We start from the raw sequence: 18,701 nt of genomic DNA, 5'->3' as shown, positions 1-18,701 counted from the left end.
TGGTGCCTGTGGAGATCAGAAGGTATTGAATTCCCGGGAACTGGAGTTATGTTGGTGGTTGTGAGCCACCATGTGGTTGCTGGGAATTGAACTCAGGACCTCTGGAAGAGCAGTCAGTGCTCTTAACTGCTGAGCCATCTCTCCAGCCCCAAGAGGTAACTCTTAATGTGGACATTCCCTGTGTTTGCCTGTCTGTCTGCTGTTGCTCTCTGAAGGTTGGGTAGTGAGGTGAGTAACATGGAAGCAGTTTTCACAGACTGTGGGGATAAAGGACATCCTCAGGAGGCTTCATGGATGCTTTCTAAGGCTGCTTGAAAGAAACATTTTCTTAGCAAACCAAGGTTTATAAGCGAGACTACATTGGGCCTTATATGTATACTTACTGTTCTTTATTTACTTCTGTATGTGGCTGGCTTTCCCTCACATTCATCTCTACTAGAAATAGTGAAGTGTATTGTAAAATAGAACAAATAATCATAGCTATTCTATTTTTTAAAAATACTTACAGTGGAAGCATGCAAGACTTGACAGCTCAAGTGACTAGTGATCTCCTGCAGTTCCCAGAAGTGACTATTGAAGCTCTTGGAGAAGATGAAATAACGTTAGAATCTGTGCTTCGTGGGAAATTTGCTGCCGGTAAGTAACATCGCTGAAGACTCACTAATTTGGGACTGGAGCTGAGTGGTAAAAAACTTGCTGCCAGGCCCTGTCTACAGTCCTAGGTTTAGCTTAATTGCACTACACATAGATATGCATGCACATGCATGGATGCAGGGGGAGCTTAGCAGTTCAGAGTACTTGCTGCTTAATCATGAAGAGTGGAGCTGGGATGTTCAACCATTCACAAACCTATAATTTCAAGAGATCTAACACCCTCTTCTGGCCTCCACAGGCAATCTCATATCCTCATAGACATAAACACACCCACACTTAGGTAAAATAAAATTTTTTTTAAATTACCAATTTATTAATTTATTAATTACCAAGTTTCTATTAATTTGTTTTATATATATACATATTTCTTAAAAAAAAAGAAAGCCCAACCTAGGCAGAATATACTTATGCAGTACCTTTAACTACAAATATAAAACTATGTCCTGGAACACATCAGTCAATTTATGGGACAGTGGATTCTAATGGTTTTTCTTATTAAAACTCATAAGGTGTGGGGAGATAAGATGACTCAGTGTTTACTGTAAGCACGAGAACCTGAGTTCCAGATCTGCAGCGGGTACGGAAAAGAGGGCATAGGGGTTCATTCCTCACCCAAGCATTTCTGGGAAGGAACTAGGTTTGAAAGGCCTTACTCCCTTGCTAGTATAGTCAAAATGGGGAAAGACAGTCATAACAATAAGGTGGAGGAGAGCCATAAGATACCCAAAGTTAACCTCTGGCCTCACATGAACAATTGTACGACACATCTACCTATATACCTATAACCCCAGCACTGTGTGTGGTGGGGACAAAAAGGGACACTGGGGCTTGCTTGTCTGTTGTCCTAGTTGCAAGTTCATTCCAAGTTCAGTGGAAGACTTTGTTTCTAGGGAGTGAAGCAAGACACCCAGTACTTTCCTTTGACCTGTACACTCATTGGTACATGCATATGCCCATACCTACACACTGAGGAGCCCTCATTTTCTAATCTGGGAAGAAGTTAATAGTTCTAAAAACATTTCCCTGCAAGAAGTTAGAATGGTTTTAAATTAATTTTAGTTGATATATAAGGTTATGTAAACTAAGCTGGCATGCTAATATTACATAGGGTAGAAGGTGATAAACAGGGCAGTGTGCTTCCTTGGGCCAGCTAGTAGAAGCCAAAGGACGCTTTTAATTCAAAATTGTTAGGACATAGTAAATATAAATACCAGGAGTCTACCTGCAGCTGGCCTTTGAGGGGCAAGGAATGATGGATTCTTAACATAGGCACATTTTGTTCTCTTTGTGAGAGAAGAAAAAGTGGCAAAAGAAGCAAAAAATGGGCTGCACACCCAAAACCAGAAGGGGTATGTCTGCAGCTTAACAATGAAGAGCCGGTGTGTCCAAGTGTACTGGGTGCGTGCATTCTGATGGACAAAGGATACTAGATTCATATTGGAAGATAGTTGGCCATTTACCAGGGCTCTCCAAAGCTTCCACTGAGAAGAATTATATACATGTACTTGTTTAGGTTTTTTGGGAGGAGCAGGGCAGGGGGGTGTCTATGAGGTCAGAGGGCAACCTGTCACAGTGGACCTGTCCTCTGAAATGTGGATCCTAGGGATTGAATTCATCAGGTCTTTGAACACTGAACCATCTTACCAGCCTGAAAAAAAAATGTTGTCATTGTTGTTGGAGTTTTTGTGTGTATATGTGTGGTTTTGTTTGTTTGTTTTTGAGACAGGGTTTCTCTGTGTAGGCTTAGCTGTCCTGGAACTCATTCTGTAGACCCGGCTGGCTTAGAACTCAGAGATCACCTGCCTCTGCCTCCTAAGTGCTGGGATTGAAGGTGTGCACCTTCACTGCTGGGTCAGCCTGGAAACCATTCATTCATTCATTCATTCATTCATTCATTCATTGAAAACAGGGGTTCTCTGTTTAACCCTTGCTGTTCTTGAACTCACTCTGTAGACCAGGCTGGCCTTGAACTCAAAGATCCACCTGCCTGGCCTTCCGAGAACTGGTAGTAAAGGCTTATGCCACTACTACCTGGCTGAAAATAGTTTTTAAAAGGGCATTTTCTATGACGTCCAAAATATTGAAGCTATATGTACTACGGGATGCTTAATTACACACAGTAAGTAGTCATAATGTAAATATGAAATCTTAATCTGGCTTATAAATTTGTAAGATGTTTTAAATTCTCAAAATATATTTGTGGAGGCTTGTTTTTCTTTTGAATTTTTTATAAAGATTTATGCTTGTGTTTTGCCTGCATTTTTACATGTGTACCATATGAATACAGTGCCCGCAGAAGTCAGAAGAGGGCATCAGATGTCCTAGAACAAGAGTTATAAATGATAGGTGGGTGCTGAACCCAGGTCATCACAAAGAGTGAGTGCTCAAAAACCATTGAGCCATCCCTCCAATCTTGGTTTTCCCTTTTTCAACAAATCTTGGCCTTAGGTGTTTCGTTTGCTTGCTTGTAGCACACGTCTAGAGTATCTAGCTTTTTTCCTCTAGGGAGTACTTTAGGTCCCAGTCAACTTTGGATGATTGCTTTCTTGTCATCTTGATCACTTTTCCAAACAGGTAGGAATCTATCACTGCAGTGGGTCCTCTGTGTGCTTCTTGTTATGTTTGTGCTGCTAGAGAAGAGACTGCCTAAGTGAAGGCCTTGGGACTGCAGGTGTGTAAGGTTGTTCTCGTGAGTCCCACAGAACACAGGTCCACTATTGGTCCTGGCTAATGGAATAGCATTGAATCTTTCTCTACCTATGGAAGTGAACAAAAGGAATCTTACCGAATAAGACCTTAATATATAGCTTTTGTCTGCAAATGTTAATACAACATCTTCTTTTACCTTTTTCTTTTTGTTATTTTTTGAGACTAAGTCTCACTATAGCTCTGTTTGTCCTGGGACTCACCACATACACCAGGCAGGGCTTGAAGTCTGAGATTTGAATGCCTCTGCCTTCTGAGTACTGGGACTAAAGATGTATGTTACCACGCCTGGCTACAGATAATATCTTTCATCTACCTTTTTATAGTGCTATTGTCTTGAATTAAAAATAGTAGTGGTGCTTACTTTGTTAGGCACCATGACAGCCTTTTATTGCAGAAGGTAGAAAACTTTTCTAAGTAGTAGCTACACAGAAAACTTTATGTAGCTGAGAATAAAAAGGTTAATGTTATCCTGGCACAAAGAATAAACCACAGAAAGGAGCTTTAAGGTTTGGCATTCTATGCCTCCACTGTATCGTGTCACACTATTTTCATAAACAGTATATATCCTCCAACGATGAACTATTGTATTTAGCCATCAATCTAGATTAATGACTTTTGTGTGAGGCTTTTCCTGGGGAAACAGAACTTAGCTGCTTAACCTAGATACAGAGCCCACAGGAGACCAAAGTAAAAATTACATCAAGTCCAGCTTGACAAACCAGTGAGTTTATTGGAATTACTTAGAGGAGTATGAGTGAGGGATGCTACAGGAAACGGGGTGATGCAAAGGCAGCTACATCATTGGAAAGCCACCCCCAACATGGATGGTAATTCAAGAAAGTTGCCTCCCTGGAGTTTTCAGTACATTTTGCAGGTAGAGACTTGGTTGTCAGTTCTGGCAGAGTCTCCTCCCAGCAGGAGGGGGACCCCATGACTCTTGCAAGTTTAAGCTTCCCCAACTGAGTACACTTGTTTACTTTCAGAGCATCTCGAATCTCTCCTCTCCTGCGGGTAGGGTTTTCATTAGAAGAAAATTATTACACAATAATGGTTGTCTCCATGGTAGTAGTAAAATCACCTTCATTCATCTAGTTGCTCTGAGAAAATGTAGAATCAGGTTTGAGTTTTGTTCTTCCTTGAGACAGAGTCTTACTATCTAATTCTTTTCTTATGTCTCTTAAATGCTGGGATTACAAGCATGCACAATTACATCCAGTTTAGGGTCTGTGCTTAACTTTTTTCTATTCTTCATATCCACTCATCAATAAGCAAATCATTGTAAGAGGAAACTAATCAATCCATTCTTTTCCCAGAGACCGACTGGTCTATCATTTCACCATCTCTACCCTGCCCTCTTGTCCTTTTTGTTTGTTTTATTTGTTTGGTTTTGTTTAGTGTCTGGATAACATTTAACGATTTAGATTGTTTGTTATGTACCTGCCTTGTCCTATCCAGTGACTTTAAATTTAAAGACAGAAGAATACAGTTTGATCAGGATTAGGAAACGAAGAAGGAATCCTGATACTTCCCGTTGTTAAACATCTTTTAAGCTTGTGACTGCTAACACCTCGACAGTTTATGTTTTGTATCTCTTGCTGCCACTGAAGTGTTCGGATATCCAGGGTGTCCCACAACACCTCTCTTGGGATCTGCTTGTATATACTTCTGTTAACCGAACTGTCATTTTAGACAAGTTAAGCTGCATTAAGCTTTAGGCCACTTTATGTCCAACTGAGCCGTGATGAGGGGTACATTTATGAAATTGGGAACCAGTGTGCTCTCTCTACTGCATGGTTTTACTGCTGTGGTGGCTTTTTTATTTTTTATTTAAATTTATTTCGAGTTACACTGTGCTCTATAAATACTTTGTTTTCAATTAAGGAGGGATTTACAATAGGTTGAGTAATAAAGTAAATGTTCGTATATAGAAGAGTAACTACTATGTTTGTTGCGTTGTGATGGTATTATAATAAACAGTGTTTTTGTTTCTTTATTTTGCCTCCATAGGGAAAAATGGATTGGCTTGCTTAGCTTGTGGTCCACAACTTGAAGTCGTAAACTCCCTAACAGGAGAGCGGCTGTCTGCATATAGATTCAGTGGAGTAAATGAACAGCCTCCTGTAGTTCTTGCAGTGAAAGAATTCTCTTGGCATAAGAGAACTGGATTGCTAATAGGATTAGAAGAAGCAGATGGGAGTGTTCTTTGCCTTTATGACCTTGGTATATCCAGAGTGGTCAAAGCAGTTGTTCTTCCTGGAAGGGTATGTACTATTTAAGATACCTTGATAGTTTTGCTGTTCAAGCTGAAAGCTCACAAGATGTGCTTACCTTAAAAACTCATTGAATTGTATATTAACAATGTATTTTCATGTCATTATCACCTTCCATATAAAGTTCAAAAATTTTGTGCGTGTGTGCGTGCGTGCGTGCGTGCGTGCATCATGTGCTCATGTGGTGGTCAGAGGGTAACTTGTGGGACTGAGACTTTCTTTTACCTTTACTTGGGTTCTAGCATCAAATTTAGGTTGTCAGGCTTGCATCATTGTGTACCAAGTGGCTTTACTGTCTGAGCCGTTTTTACTGGCCCCTTCAAGTTTAAGATGACCAGGCACAGTGGTACATCATTTAATTCTGCACTCAGGAGACAGAGACAGGTGGGCCTCTTGTGTTGAAGGCAGGCCCCATCTCCTATGTATATATTAAGTTCCAGGTAAGTCAGGGCTACACAGTGAGGCCTTAAGTTAAAAGAGAACCCAAAAAACATTATAACTCATTCAGACAGTCGATACCCATCTCTTAAAAATATATGAAAATTTAATGTTGTTTGCTTTGCCTGAGTGTGTCTATGTGCTGTGTAAGCAGTACCCACCGCGGCTAGAAGAGGGCGTTGTGTCTGCTGGAACTGGAGTTAAAGATGGTTGTTAGCCATCATATGGGTGCTGGGAATTGAGCACTACACCTCTGGAAGAGCAGCTGAGCCATTCTCCAGCCCTGGTTTTACCCACTTTGATAAAATACAAAAGACATCTTGTCTGGGTTTGTGTGCACTGCCTTTTTTGCTGTTAGATAATTTGGAAAATGTCTGAGTCACTCTCCTATTGCTATGAAGGGACACTGTGACCAAGGCAAGCCTTTGAAGACATTTAACTGGGGCTGGCTTACAGTCTCAGAGGCTTAATTCATTATCATCATGGCCAGGAGCATAGCAGCAGCCAGTATGGTGGAGTAGCTGAGCTTATCCTGATCCCCAGGCAGAGAGACTGAACCTGAGCCTGTCGAGTGCTTTTGAAATCTCAGTGCCACGCCCACTCCAACAGGGACCCTGACTCCTAATCCATCTAATCCATTCTACTGTGTGGTGACTAAGCATTCAAATGGGGGAGGAGGGGACATAAACTAAAATTTCCTGAAATGATTAGTTTACTCTTCTTACACTGGATAATTCTGAAGTGGCTGCTTATGAGCTTAAAGTAAAACAGTACTGTTTGAGTTGTATGCTTAAGAATTTTATGATTTTAAGTTTGTGTTTCAAGCTTCAGTCTATTTTGTCTTTAAACAGATAATTGTATATAATTCAGTAAAAAAGATTCTATAAGCATAAAATGAGCCAGCTAGCAAATGATTAGCATAGACTACTAAGCTGTCAATAAACTGGTTAATTTTCATTTTTATTATGTTGGATAATAGCATAATTTTGTAGTATATTTGACAGTTTCACTGTTTACTTAGGTTTCTAAGTGTCATGCAGATTATGGTTCTGTGTAATATTTAAGACTGTTCAAGTGACTAACCTGCCCTAATATCGAATCCTATTTGTCGTACAATTGGTTTAGCCTCTACTTACATTCTGGATCCTAGGTAACAGCTATCGAGCCTATAATTAACCATGGAGGAGCCAGTGCAAGTACCCAGCACTTACACCCAAGCCTTCGATGGCTTTTTGGTGTGGCAGCTGTGGTAACTGATGTTGGACAGATCCTTCTTATTGATCTCTGTTTGGATGACTTGTCATGCAGTCAAAATGAAGTAGAGGCATCAGGTAATTCATTTATTTGTTACTAGGAAACAAAAATTGAGCGTTTCAGTGTTGTGGTGTAATAGAATTTTTGGCTTTTCCAGATAGTGTTTCTCTGTGTGGCCCTAGCTGTCCTGGAACTTGCTCTGTAGACAGTGCTGGCTTTAAACTCAAACATCTGGATTGTTTTTTTTATTTCTTTTCTTTTCTTTTCTTTTCTTTTCTTTTTTTTTTCTTTTTTTCGGAGCTGGGGACCGAACCCAGGGCCTTGCGCTTGCTAGGCAAGTGCTCTACCACTGAGCTAAATCCCCAACCCCTGGATTGTTTTTTAAATGGCCAATATTTTCATATACAAATGTTTTTTATTATGTATACTTGGACATCTTTGTTAAGTCACTTTATTTTATTGGTGTGTTGATAAGGTAAAGTAAACCTTGAAAAAATGAGGCCTGGGTGGCAGAAGCAGCAGGATTAGAGTTCAGGGTAACATGATGGGGTCTGTATAGCCCAGGCCAGCTCTGCCTATTTAATGAGACTCTTTCTCAAGAAAAATGAAAAGAAAGAATGGTAACAGTGTAATGATTTGTTTCCATGTAAACGTGTTTATTTATTCCTATGTGTATGAGTTTTCCTGGTGCTGTGGAGATCTGAAGATGATGCTGGGCACTCTGGGAACTGGAGTTGTGCACACGTGTAGAGGCCAGGGAACAGTTTTGTGGATTCTGTTCTCTTCATCTTGTCTTTATTTTAAAATCTTATATTTTATGTGCATGTATATGTGTGTATGAAGGGACATGTCTGTCATGGTGTACATGTGAAGGTCAGAGGACAACTTGCAGGAAGAGATGGTTCTCTCTTTCTACCATGTGGGTCCCAGGCATTGGACTCCGTCATTAGCCTTAGTCTTATCAAGTGAGCCATCTTGACAGTCTCCAGTACATACCTTTCCATGGAATGTAGGAATTGAATTCTGACGGTCCTTACTTAGTTTCTTAATTTTACTTGCCTTTTGTTTTAGATCTTGAAGTTATCACTGGTATTCCAGCTGAAGTACCACACATCAGAGAGAGTGTGATGAGAGAGGGGCGCCACCTGTGTTTCCAGTTAGTTAGCCCATCGGGAGTAGCCATTTCTACCCTCAGTTACATTAACAGGACAAATCAGCTTGCTGTCGGTTTTGCTGACGGCTACTTGGCACTTTGGAACATGAAAAGCATGAAAAGAGAGTAAGTATAGTTTTTTTCTCTTAGCTGTTGACTAATCATTTCTCTTAAAATATATCAATTATTTGAAAATTAGTATAGGGACAATGACAGTTTGAGTAATTTATTGAGTTGTCATAGTTTGATAAGGAGATTATATAGCACGTGAATTTTAGGTTGGTTCTTTCAGAGTTTATAAAGCATCTGAGTAGAGGGTCAAGGTTGGAGGCTGACATGGACAGCAAAGCAAGGTCCATGCATCTCTGGGCTTTACAGAGAGGAAAGAGGAAGGGGGAGGGGCGTTACAGTCATTGCGATGACCCATTTGCTGATCAAGTATGACTGGATAAACTGCATATGTTTATACTATGAGTTCTTTGAGAACTCTGCTGCCTCTAATCTAGTAAAAGCAACAGTAAGTGTTCTTGTTTTCTTTTTTTTTAACCAATTACTGAATACTTGGTAAATTTTTTTGTGCTGTCAAAAATTTTCCTTAAATATCATATAATTGAAACTTGTATGTATGGAAGTGAAGCAGCATGTAATATTGGGAAAGGCAGCAAATTAAACACCAGGTTTTAGTTTTTAGTTAGGAGATATGCCAATGCTTATTTGACATTTTAAGTTTTCAGTTTCTGTCTACTTTATCTTCCCCACCCCCAGGTATATCGGCATGCTTTCTTGGGTATTTTGTCTTTTTTACGGCTGTTCTTCTCTGCTTTGTTCCATTGTTTTGAATTGCTGCTAATACAGCATCTCTGAAACTGTTACCTGCACAGCATCGTTTCCTCTAACATTTAGTTTGGGGCTTATTCTTTTAAGGTTGATTATGAAAACCCTTTAGTTTCTTATTCACTGCCTTTTTTTGTCCCTGATTTTTTGTTGTGTGGGGTGCTGAGGTTGGGTGGGGTGTGTATGTGTGGGGTGCTGAGGTTGGGTAGGGTGTGTATGTGTGGGGCGCTGAGGTTGGGTGGGGTGTATGTGCATATGTGGTTAGGATGACTTGGAGGGAGGGATTTCTTCTCTCCTTATACCATGTAGATCCTAGAGATCAAATTCAGGCCACCGGGCTTGGTAGCACATGATTTACAGGCTGAGCCGTCTCACAGACCCTCATCTATTGTAGGAAATTGACTTTAAACCCAAGGGGTAATAGCTGGGCAAAAAAGTGCCATCATGGAGAGATGGAGGGGGAGGAGCTTCAGGCCAGATTCAGCTACACAGCAAACCTGAGAGCAGCCTGGGTGACATGAGACTCTCTGAAAGAGCAAACGACATCAGTGATGACAAAATTCCCACATGGTTGAGTTGGAATGTTATGGGGGTTTCTCTGTCTCTTAGGGCACTCTTTGAGGAACAGGATATGAGAAATGACCCCATATAGAGTGCATTGGTGTGACTCTTAAAAGCTAGTTATCACATTAGTGTACACATATGATTTAGCAGTTGTCATCCCTGTTCTGCCTGGGAGTAATAGCTAGTATGATATGTCTTTACCCTGCCTTGTGTGTGTTTCAAGGTAAGACAACTTAGCAGTTTCCCCCAGAATACTGAATTTAGGGAACTATATATATAAAGTTTCCCCTTAACCCAGATTTCTACACGAGGTACCTTTTACATTTGAAAATAAGCAGTGCATTATTTTGTTTGGTTTAGATACTATACACAATTGGAAGGTGGAAGGGTTCCTGTCTATGCAGTTGTTTTTCAAGAGCCTGAGAATGATCCTCGTAACTGCTGTTATTTATGGGCTGTGCAATCCACACAAGAGAGGTCAGTATGCCTGTGGTTCTAAGAGTTCATCTCGTAAGGCTGAGGATATGTAGTAAAGTAGTCAAACTGCAACAGTTGTTTCTTTTGAAATGTTTGAATTACATATATTAACCACTGCTAGATACTTTGGTGGTCTACACCTTGTGCTGTGGGTACATGCATTGTATGTGATTCATTTGGTACCTCTACTTCATATCTGTGTTGTACAGTCCTGTTCTTGTGGAGGGCACGTCTCCACAGATGCTCTCCGTGGTTGCCGTGGGATGATTGCAGTCATGCTACTCTTGGCCAGGACTTAGTGCAAAGGAAAGTAGGAAACACAGTTGATATTTTTAGGTAGCTATATATATAACTAAAATATACTTATTGAAGAGGAATGTCTGAGAAAGAATATTGAGTTAAAAATTGTAGACTATACCACATACTGCATTAATTACATTTTATACAAACAAGAAAATACAGCTGCAGTTTGCTCTATGCGTTCAGTGTGTTCTGTAAGAAGAGTTGGGAGGATAAGCTGTAAGCGCATGTTTCAGTGTCTCCAGTTCATTTCTCTCTCTTCAGTGAAGGGGATGTTGTGAGTTTGCATCTGCTTCAGCTGGCTTTTGGTGATAGAAAATGTTTGGCATCAGGGCAGATCTTATATGAGGTAAGTGGATCTCAGACTGTTATCCTTTGTCCTACTTGGTGTTCTTTTATTGTACTGTTACTCTTCCGTTCAAGTCACTATGCATGCGTTTGTGATTAGTGGGAGGAGCAATAGGTGAGTGGCATGAGTATTCTCATGGCTTCCACCTGGTTTGCTGTTGTAGCGCTCTTCACATTTTCTAGGTGTTTCCCATAGCAGAGAAGCTGGGCTGGATTCAAGTCTGTCACCTAGTGGCCATACCCAGGAGAGATGCTCCTGACTGTTCTGACACACCAAGCACTTCAGGGTGTGGGCATCAAAATGCTCAGATTGCATATTTTTCTGATTTTCCAACATTAAAAAAGAGGAGCGTTATTAACAGCTACATGTTCTCAACTCCAGACCAGGCTTTCAGAACTTCATGTTTAGATATCTGGATAAATCTTAGGAAATCTTTGAATTCTAATGATTACAATTTTTTTCCGCGAAACATCTCAGCCTTTTATTAGCTCTTAAAGGAATCTGGTTTAGTGGCACATGACTTTTAATCCCAGCACCTGGCAAAGGCAGGCACACTCCAAGAGCTGGAGGCCAGGCCAGCCTTGTCCACATGATGAGTTCCTAGACAGTCAAAGCTACACAATGAGACCCTGACTTAAACGGGGGGAGTAGGTAAAAACTATTTTTGTTTATTGAGCAAAAGATTCTCTTTTGATTAAGAGTTAATATTCAGTCTTTTGAGACAAGGCAAGTTCTAGGACAGTCAGATCTGTAGGGCAGCTTTGTTTCAAGAAAACTTAAAAACAAAACTATTTTTAAGAATTTACATGAGAATGCAGAAATAGATTTGCTGGCCTCTAGGGCATTCCAGTTTATTCTCCAGCTACTAATGTATGAATGCTCCCATGTTTTAGAAAACTTTTACAACAGTTGTTATTTGTGAGAATGTAAGTCTAGCTTGGCGTATACATTTATGGTTGTATATATAGTTTTATAACCTTGGGAGTGAAAGCATTTATGTGGGAAATATTTCATTTTAGAACACTCTTAGAGTAGTGTTAAAGTTTCTGTGTAATTTATGTTGCAGGGATTAGAATACTGCGAAGAAAGATATACACTGGATCTATCAGGTGGCATGTTCCCCTTAAGGGGACAGACTAGCAATACCAAATTGTTGGGCTGCCAGAGTATAGAGCGATTTCCGTCTCATGGTGACAGAGAAGAAAGCATGAGAGAAGGTTGGTTAAAAGTGCTCTTAACTACTTTGTATGATGGCTAAGATTTATGACAGGTTTCTAGAACTAATATTTCTGACAGTTGAAAATTAAGATCCTGCATGTCATTTATTCAGACTTTTAGGTCTTGGTGCTCTCTGGATTACTGTACAGAACTGAAGAACTGATTGCATCAGCTAATGAAAGACCCCGTGTTTGAATCAAATTCAACACAAAGATGGTCTCCATTTTAATTAGTGTAATTTGTCTTTGGATGTTTTTCTCTTTTGTGTTTTTTGTTCTTTTTTTTTTCTTGAACCATGCTGTGTTCCCCAAGCCCTGCTCCATATTTTTTTCTTTCTTTTTTTCTTTTAGTATTCCTTTCAGAGTAAAAATCCCAGGGATAGATAAGTTCAGCATTGATTTGTTTTCCGTTCCTTTCTCTAGTCGTAGCCTTTGATAGTTTTGCATTTCTGAGTCCTGCTTCTTCTATAGATGAAATGATAATCTAAGCTTTTTATAAGGCTTAAAGGAGGATGGCAGAGATTCTTTTTTTTTTTTTTTTTTTTTTTTCTGGGGCTGGAGACCGAACCCAGGACCTTGCGCTTCCTAGGTAAGCGCTCTACCACTGAGCCAAATCCCCAACCCCGAGAGATTCTTTTAGTAAGTTCATTTATCCCAGAGATGCCGGGTCATAGTTCCCACTTTAAAAATCTGTGGTTCTGTTTTCACATCTAGAACTTAGCATGCCAACTTCCTTTTTTACTCTTTACACTGCCATGGTCTAGGTATTTGTATTTGCTTCACCTTCACCATGTGGCTAGATCTGCCCTTCTCAGCTCAGTTCCTCTAAAGAATTACACCGCAGCTCTTTAAGGATTCCATTGTAGGTATTAGAGTAACTGCTGGTGCTAGCTGTCTGCTCTCTTTGGGGGAATATTTGTTGAAATCGCTTTGTAGTCTGTTGTCTCAAAGATCTAGAGTATTAACTGGAAACCAACAAAGATGGAGCCTTCTGATGAGAACTTCCTGGTGTCTAGAGAGGAATGGCGGGGTCTAAATGAGACTCGAGTGACAGAGATGGTGTTCATAAGTCTCCTGAAATGAGTAAATGCTACTGTCATTTTGTTGTGGCTATGTTTAGGTTCTCATTATGTTTCTGAAAAATAGCTGGGTTTGTTTTGTTTTTCTTTCTTGCAGCTCTGTCCCCTGACACTAGCGTTTCTGTCTTTACCTGGCAAGTGAACATATATGGACAGGGAGAGCCTTCTGTGTATTTAGGGCTTTTTGACATAAATCGGTGGTATCATGCACAAATGCCTGATTCTTTAAGGTATGAGTACTATGTTTTCTCGCCCTCGTCTCCCACAGATACTGTCATGTGTAGCTGAGAGTGTCTCAATGCTTTAAACCTTTCCTTTCAGGTCTGGGGAATCTCTGCATAATTGCTCTTACTTCGCATTGTGGTCATTGGAGTCGGTTGTGAGTAGGACTTCTCCACATCACATCCTGGACATACTCGTACACGAGAGAAGTTTAAGTCGAGGGGTTCCTCCCTCCTATCCACCTCCAGAACAGTTTTTTAACCCAAGTACTTTTAACTTTGGTATGTATTTTCATAAATTTTTGAGAAAATAATGTGTAAGTGTAGTATGTCAGTTGTGTTTATTCGTGGTATCATCTGTTCATATCTCACACTGCTTATAACTTACGCAGCTTCTCGATACACATTTGTATGTCCACAAGAAATGCAGTATGTTTATAAATTATATTTATATGTCCACAAGGAATTATAAATTATAAATATAATAAATTATATTTATATGTCCACAAGAAATACAGTATGTTTACAAATTATATTTTGAGTTTTTTAGAAAATGTCAGTTAATATGTTAGTAATAAAGTTTGTCACTATCTCAGAAGGAATTTATAATTGCTGGGCAGTGGTGACACATGCCTTTAGTCCTAGCACTTGGAGGCAGAGACAGGCAGAATTCTAAGTTCAAGGGCAGCCTAGTCTATAGACCAAGTTCTGGGACAGCCAGGGCTACAGAGAGAAACCCTGACTTGATGGGGGGAAAAAAGAATTTATTCTTGTCCAATGTGCTTGGTGCATGTCTTTAATTCTAGCAGAGACAAGAAGATCTCTGAGAGTTTAAGGCAGCCAGGAGTACACAGTTAAGACCTTGCTTCTTGTTGTTGTTGTTGTTGCTGTTGTCATTGTTTTTAAAGAGGAGACTGATTATTTAATATAAAAATTTAATTACCTGCAGTAAACATTTAATTCAAAACTTAAAATCTTTTTTCTTTTTAAGATGCGACTTGCTTGTTAAACTCTGGAGTTATCCATGTAACTTGTACTGGATTTCAGAAGGAGGTATGTATGAATTAACAACATGCTGGTGGAGCTCAGGTTACATATTAGAATACAGATGATTCATGCATTGAAACTGCCCTGGACTGTGTATGAACTAACTCACCTTAAATAGGAGTTCCTGCTAAGTTTTTGAGTTCAGCATCTTAATAACTTCAGTTTTAATGGCAGCCTGCTAGAAGAATCTTGAGCTGTCTTTAGCGGCTTTATGTGGATGCCATCTACTTGAATTCCAGGAAAAAGTGAATAGGTCAGTGCCTTATTGCATCTTCTAGAGGCGGGGACTCACACTATAGCAATGGCTGTTCGCAGTTCAGAGATCTGCTCGGCCCCCTTGCTACTGGAGTTAAAGACTGCCCCACAACTGGGGCCTGACCTTTGGTGTAATGGCCTAGGACGGCTGCTGCTTGTTTCTTCTGAGAAATCCCACAAAGTTGACAGAAGAATGATGCAAGAGTAGTTTGTGATGTGCAGACCTTTTAGTTGGCAGTCAGCCACACACATAGTTGGCGGGGTTGTACTAACTGCAGGTCTGTCACTAAACACAGACGTGTTTGTCTGCACCTCCTGAAAGCACTGCCCGTGTCCTACTGATGTCACCGCATCCAGGGGTCTCTAGCCCTTACTTGATCGTGCACTTTAGTCAGGTTTTTTAGTGTTTCCATAGACATTTTAAGTGTCACTCAAATTTTAAGTATGAAGTATTTCTTAAATTTGAATTGATGTTGGCTGATGTTGAACTTTCTTCTCTATTTCTCTATTACAGACTTTGACATTTTTAAAGAAATCAGGACCAACTCTTAATGAAGTCATTCCCGATAGTTACAATCGATGTCTTGTTGCCGGTCTCCTCTCACCAAGGCTTATTGATATTCAGCCTTCCAGTTTAAGTCAAGTGAGACATTTAACTTTATTCTTTTGAATATTCTTTTTAATTTTTTTTTTCTTGCCCATTCTGTAGCCTCATGTTGTAGGATCAATAGCTCTGGTCTTGGGATTTGGCTTCCATGTTCTCTACACTAGCTAGAGAGATGCTCAGTGGTTAAGAACACTGGTTGCTCTTGCAGAGGACCAACGTTCAGTCCAGGGGATCTAATGCCCGCTTTGACTGATGTAGGCAGGTGTATTTATCTAACACATACATACATGCCAGTAAAACACCTTTAAAAAAGCCACAGATGGAGCTGGGCTTTGCAATGCAAGCTTATAATCCTAGTTACTGAGAGAGCAAGGTCACAGTTGGTCTGGGCCACAAAGTAATTTGTACACAAGACTTGCTTGTATAATTTCATGAGACTATCTTAAGAAGGACTGACTGAGAACATATATCTCAGCGGGAGTGCTTGTGTCCTAGGCTCCAGTAGCACTAATGAAAGTACAAACAGCGTGAGTTTCCTTAGGTGACTAGCTAGCTTCACTGGCCACGGCATCCAAGTCTTCTATGGGTGTTTGGGTTTCCCACCTCCTTAACAATGCTGGCGATTACTTTGGTTTTCTCACTGCTGTGTTCAGGTTGGCCTCAAACTTGTGATCATCCTGTCTTATCCTCTCAAGTGCTTTAATTTTACAAAGTGCTTTATTGTCTCTGACTATAACTAGCGTCATACCTATTTTTCAGTCTTTCATTGCCTGTGATTTCATTGTGTTGTTTGTTTTGTTTTTTTAACACGGTTTAGGAAGAACAATTAGAAGCTATATTGTCAGCAGCAATTCAGACAAGTTCCTTGGGACTTTTGACTGGTTACATCAGAACATGGATAATAGAAGGTAACAGTTTCACTTTGTGACAATGGAATACTTATATTCCTATGGTTACAGTTTATAGTTTTACTTTTTAGTTAACCTTTACACACTAGATCTTGTTAGATTCGCAGAGAATTATAGGAAGGTTCACAGAGAATTGTAGGACGTAGTTTCACCCCCCACGGCACAGTCTAGCAAACATCGTGTACAGTGTCACAGCCAAGATCTGGAGTATTGCCCCGTACCTGCCACCCAAGAGGTAGTGCGCCCAGGCCTGAGCAGTAATCTGCTCTACTGCTACATATGCATATTGCATATGCACTGTGTTATTTTTATACCAGAGTGAATGTTTATTCATTCCTACGTGTGTACATACACATACTCTGCCCCTTCAGTGTTGAAAGAACATTACGATCATTTGAACGAAAACTTCCTGTTTCTTAATCGTTTCAATTTTATTTCAAAACGAAAGGTGCTCTCACGAAAAAAAAAATCTTTGTGATTACAAAGGTTATTACCGACTGTTTCTATAGCTTAGGTGGGATTTAGAGGAATTCAGCATTTTTTTCTGTGTTTTGAGTTGGGGGGGGGGGTTGTTTTGTTTTTAAGACAGGATCTCTCTGTAGCCCTGGCTGTCCTGGCACTTACACTGTAGACCAGGCTGACCTTAAACTCAGAGATTCGAATGCCTCCAAGTGCTGGGATTGAAGGCACGTGCCATCATGCCTAGCATGATTTGGGGTCTTTTAAATATTCCTTAATATGGTAAAATTTCTTAGGTCAAATTTTAAAAACTATAGGCCTTTTTTGTTGTTGTATGTTTGGACTGTTTTGGGTTTTTGTTTTTTTAAAATTGCTTTCCAGTTTGCATGTATTGCTCTCCCTCATAACCACTCTCTGGGCCCTTCAACCTCCTTCCAATTTTGTACCTTGGGCAGCACTGCTCCTATGATGAGATACACCAAGATGCATTTGGTAGAAGTCACTGTTAAATTTATGAACTTGGCCTTCCTGCCTGGCTCCTCCTACAAACTTACTAATTTTCCTTCTGGAGTTGGTGATCATTCTCTTTTTTCTTTTCCCTTTTATCAATACAAATAAGAACAACCAAATTCTGCTGCTAATCTACGGTTTGTTCTTGAGTGGACATGGAATAAGGTGATCCTCACAAAAGAAGACTTTGACAGGCTTTGTAAGTATTCAATCTGGATTCAGGGTAAATGCTAATAGTTCATTAACCTTGGTGTTGTAATCACAGAACGTTTGTTTGAGACAAGGTAGGTGTCAGTAACCTCAGCAGTTGTGAACCTCACTAGTTGAGTGGTTTTAACCTGTGGGTACCAAACCCCCTGGGGACAACTGACCTTTTCACAGGAGTCACATATCAGGTATTTATTTTACTATTCATAATAGTAGCAAAATTAGTTATGAAATAAAAACAATTTTATGGTTGGGGGTAAGTCACCACACCATGAGGGACTGTATTAAAGGGTCTTGGCATTAGGAAGGTTGAGAACCACTGCTATAATCCATGCTTGCCCTGCACTTGTGGTGAACCTCCTTTAACCTCCAAGTGCTTGAATTTCAGGCAGGAACTACCACATCTAATTCAGTAGTAATAGTTTTACTATTTTGGGAATGTAAAATCTTAAGATTTACAGTTCTAGAAGAAAGCATATTAAAAGTGTATCTTAAACAGTTTTTTAACAAAAGCTTTTTACGGGAAATGCATTAATTAATAAGCTACATTGTGTGCCTTCATACCAGGCTGTAGATGAACCACTGTTGCAGTTTTCCCAGTTTGTGCTGGGTAATGGAGACCTTGTGTTGTAAGGTGATTTTGGCTTTGATTTTAGTTTTTTAAGACCTCTTAGGATAATTCAAGTGCAGATAAATTATAAGAAGAAAATTAGAAACTGATTGAGGGACTCAGAAATTATGTTATGCTTATTAAATACACATCTTATGACATGTAGTTCTGAAGACAGGGGGCAGACCTATATATTCCTAATCTTATTTTGACTCTAGCTTTATAAAGTCTATCATTCTTTAGAGTAATGGAACTTCAGAAAAATGCATGTGATTGTAATTACTATGTTGAAGCTAATGTTGTATTTTATCCCTGAAGGTGTGCCGTTGTTTGACGGTTCCTGTCGCTTCATCGACCCACAGACCATTCAGTCCATCCAGCAGTGTCATTTACTGCTTAGCAACCTCAGTACAGTCTTAAGCTGTTTCGCAATGGAGGCCCAGGGTATCACTGAAAGAGGTAGGTACTTTATAAAAACGAGTGTTTTATTAAATTTTACTTAATTTACTTACAGTTCTTGTTTACTTGGTAAGACATTGTATAAAGAGGAAACTCTGCAATGGGAAAAAAACCTGTGTG

At 39.8% G+C, this 18,701-nt stretch overlaps 1 protein-coding gene across 1 annotated transcript in view; it reads left to right on the top strand.

Annotated features, from left to right (window-relative positions):
- Ahctf1 (AT hook containing transcription factor 1) overlaps positions 1-18,701 on the top strand; it is a 54,455-nt gene that overhangs the window by 3,365 nt on the left and 32,389 nt on the right. The window contains exons 2-15 of the mRNA NM_001271270.1: positions 509-636; positions 5,371-5,624; positions 7,222-7,402; positions 8,397-8,604; positions 10,237-10,353; positions 10,918-11,002; positions 12,069-12,219; positions 13,396-13,528; positions 13,620-13,801; positions 14,511-14,572; positions 15,336-15,464; positions 16,246-16,336; positions 17,415-17,504; positions 18,441-18,581. Of these exons, the coding sequence (NP_001258199.1) occupies positions 516-636; positions 5,371-5,624; positions 7,222-7,402; positions 8,397-8,604; positions 10,237-10,353; positions 10,918-11,002; positions 12,069-12,219; positions 13,396-13,528; positions 13,620-13,801; positions 14,511-14,572; positions 15,336-15,464; positions 16,246-16,336; positions 17,415-17,504; positions 18,441-18,581 (1,945 nt within the window). The 5' untranslated portion in view covers positions 509-515. The remainder of the gene's footprint in view (positions 1-508; positions 637-5,370; positions 5,625-7,221; positions 7,403-8,396; positions 8,605-10,236; positions 10,354-10,917; positions 11,003-12,068; positions 12,220-13,395; positions 13,529-13,619; positions 13,802-14,510; positions 14,573-15,335; positions 15,465-16,245; positions 16,337-17,414; positions 17,505-18,440; positions 18,582-18,701) is intronic.

This window comes from Rattus norvegicus, chromosome 13, assembly GCF_036323735.1.
Source record: "Rattus norvegicus strain BN/NHsdMcwi chromosome 13, GRCr8, whole genome shotgun sequence".
NCBI lineage: Eukaryota > Metazoa > Chordata > Mammalia > Rodentia > Muridae > Rattus > Rattus norvegicus.
Note: the sequence above shows the minus strand (reverse complement) of the source record. Positions and strands in the feature narration are given on the sequence as shown.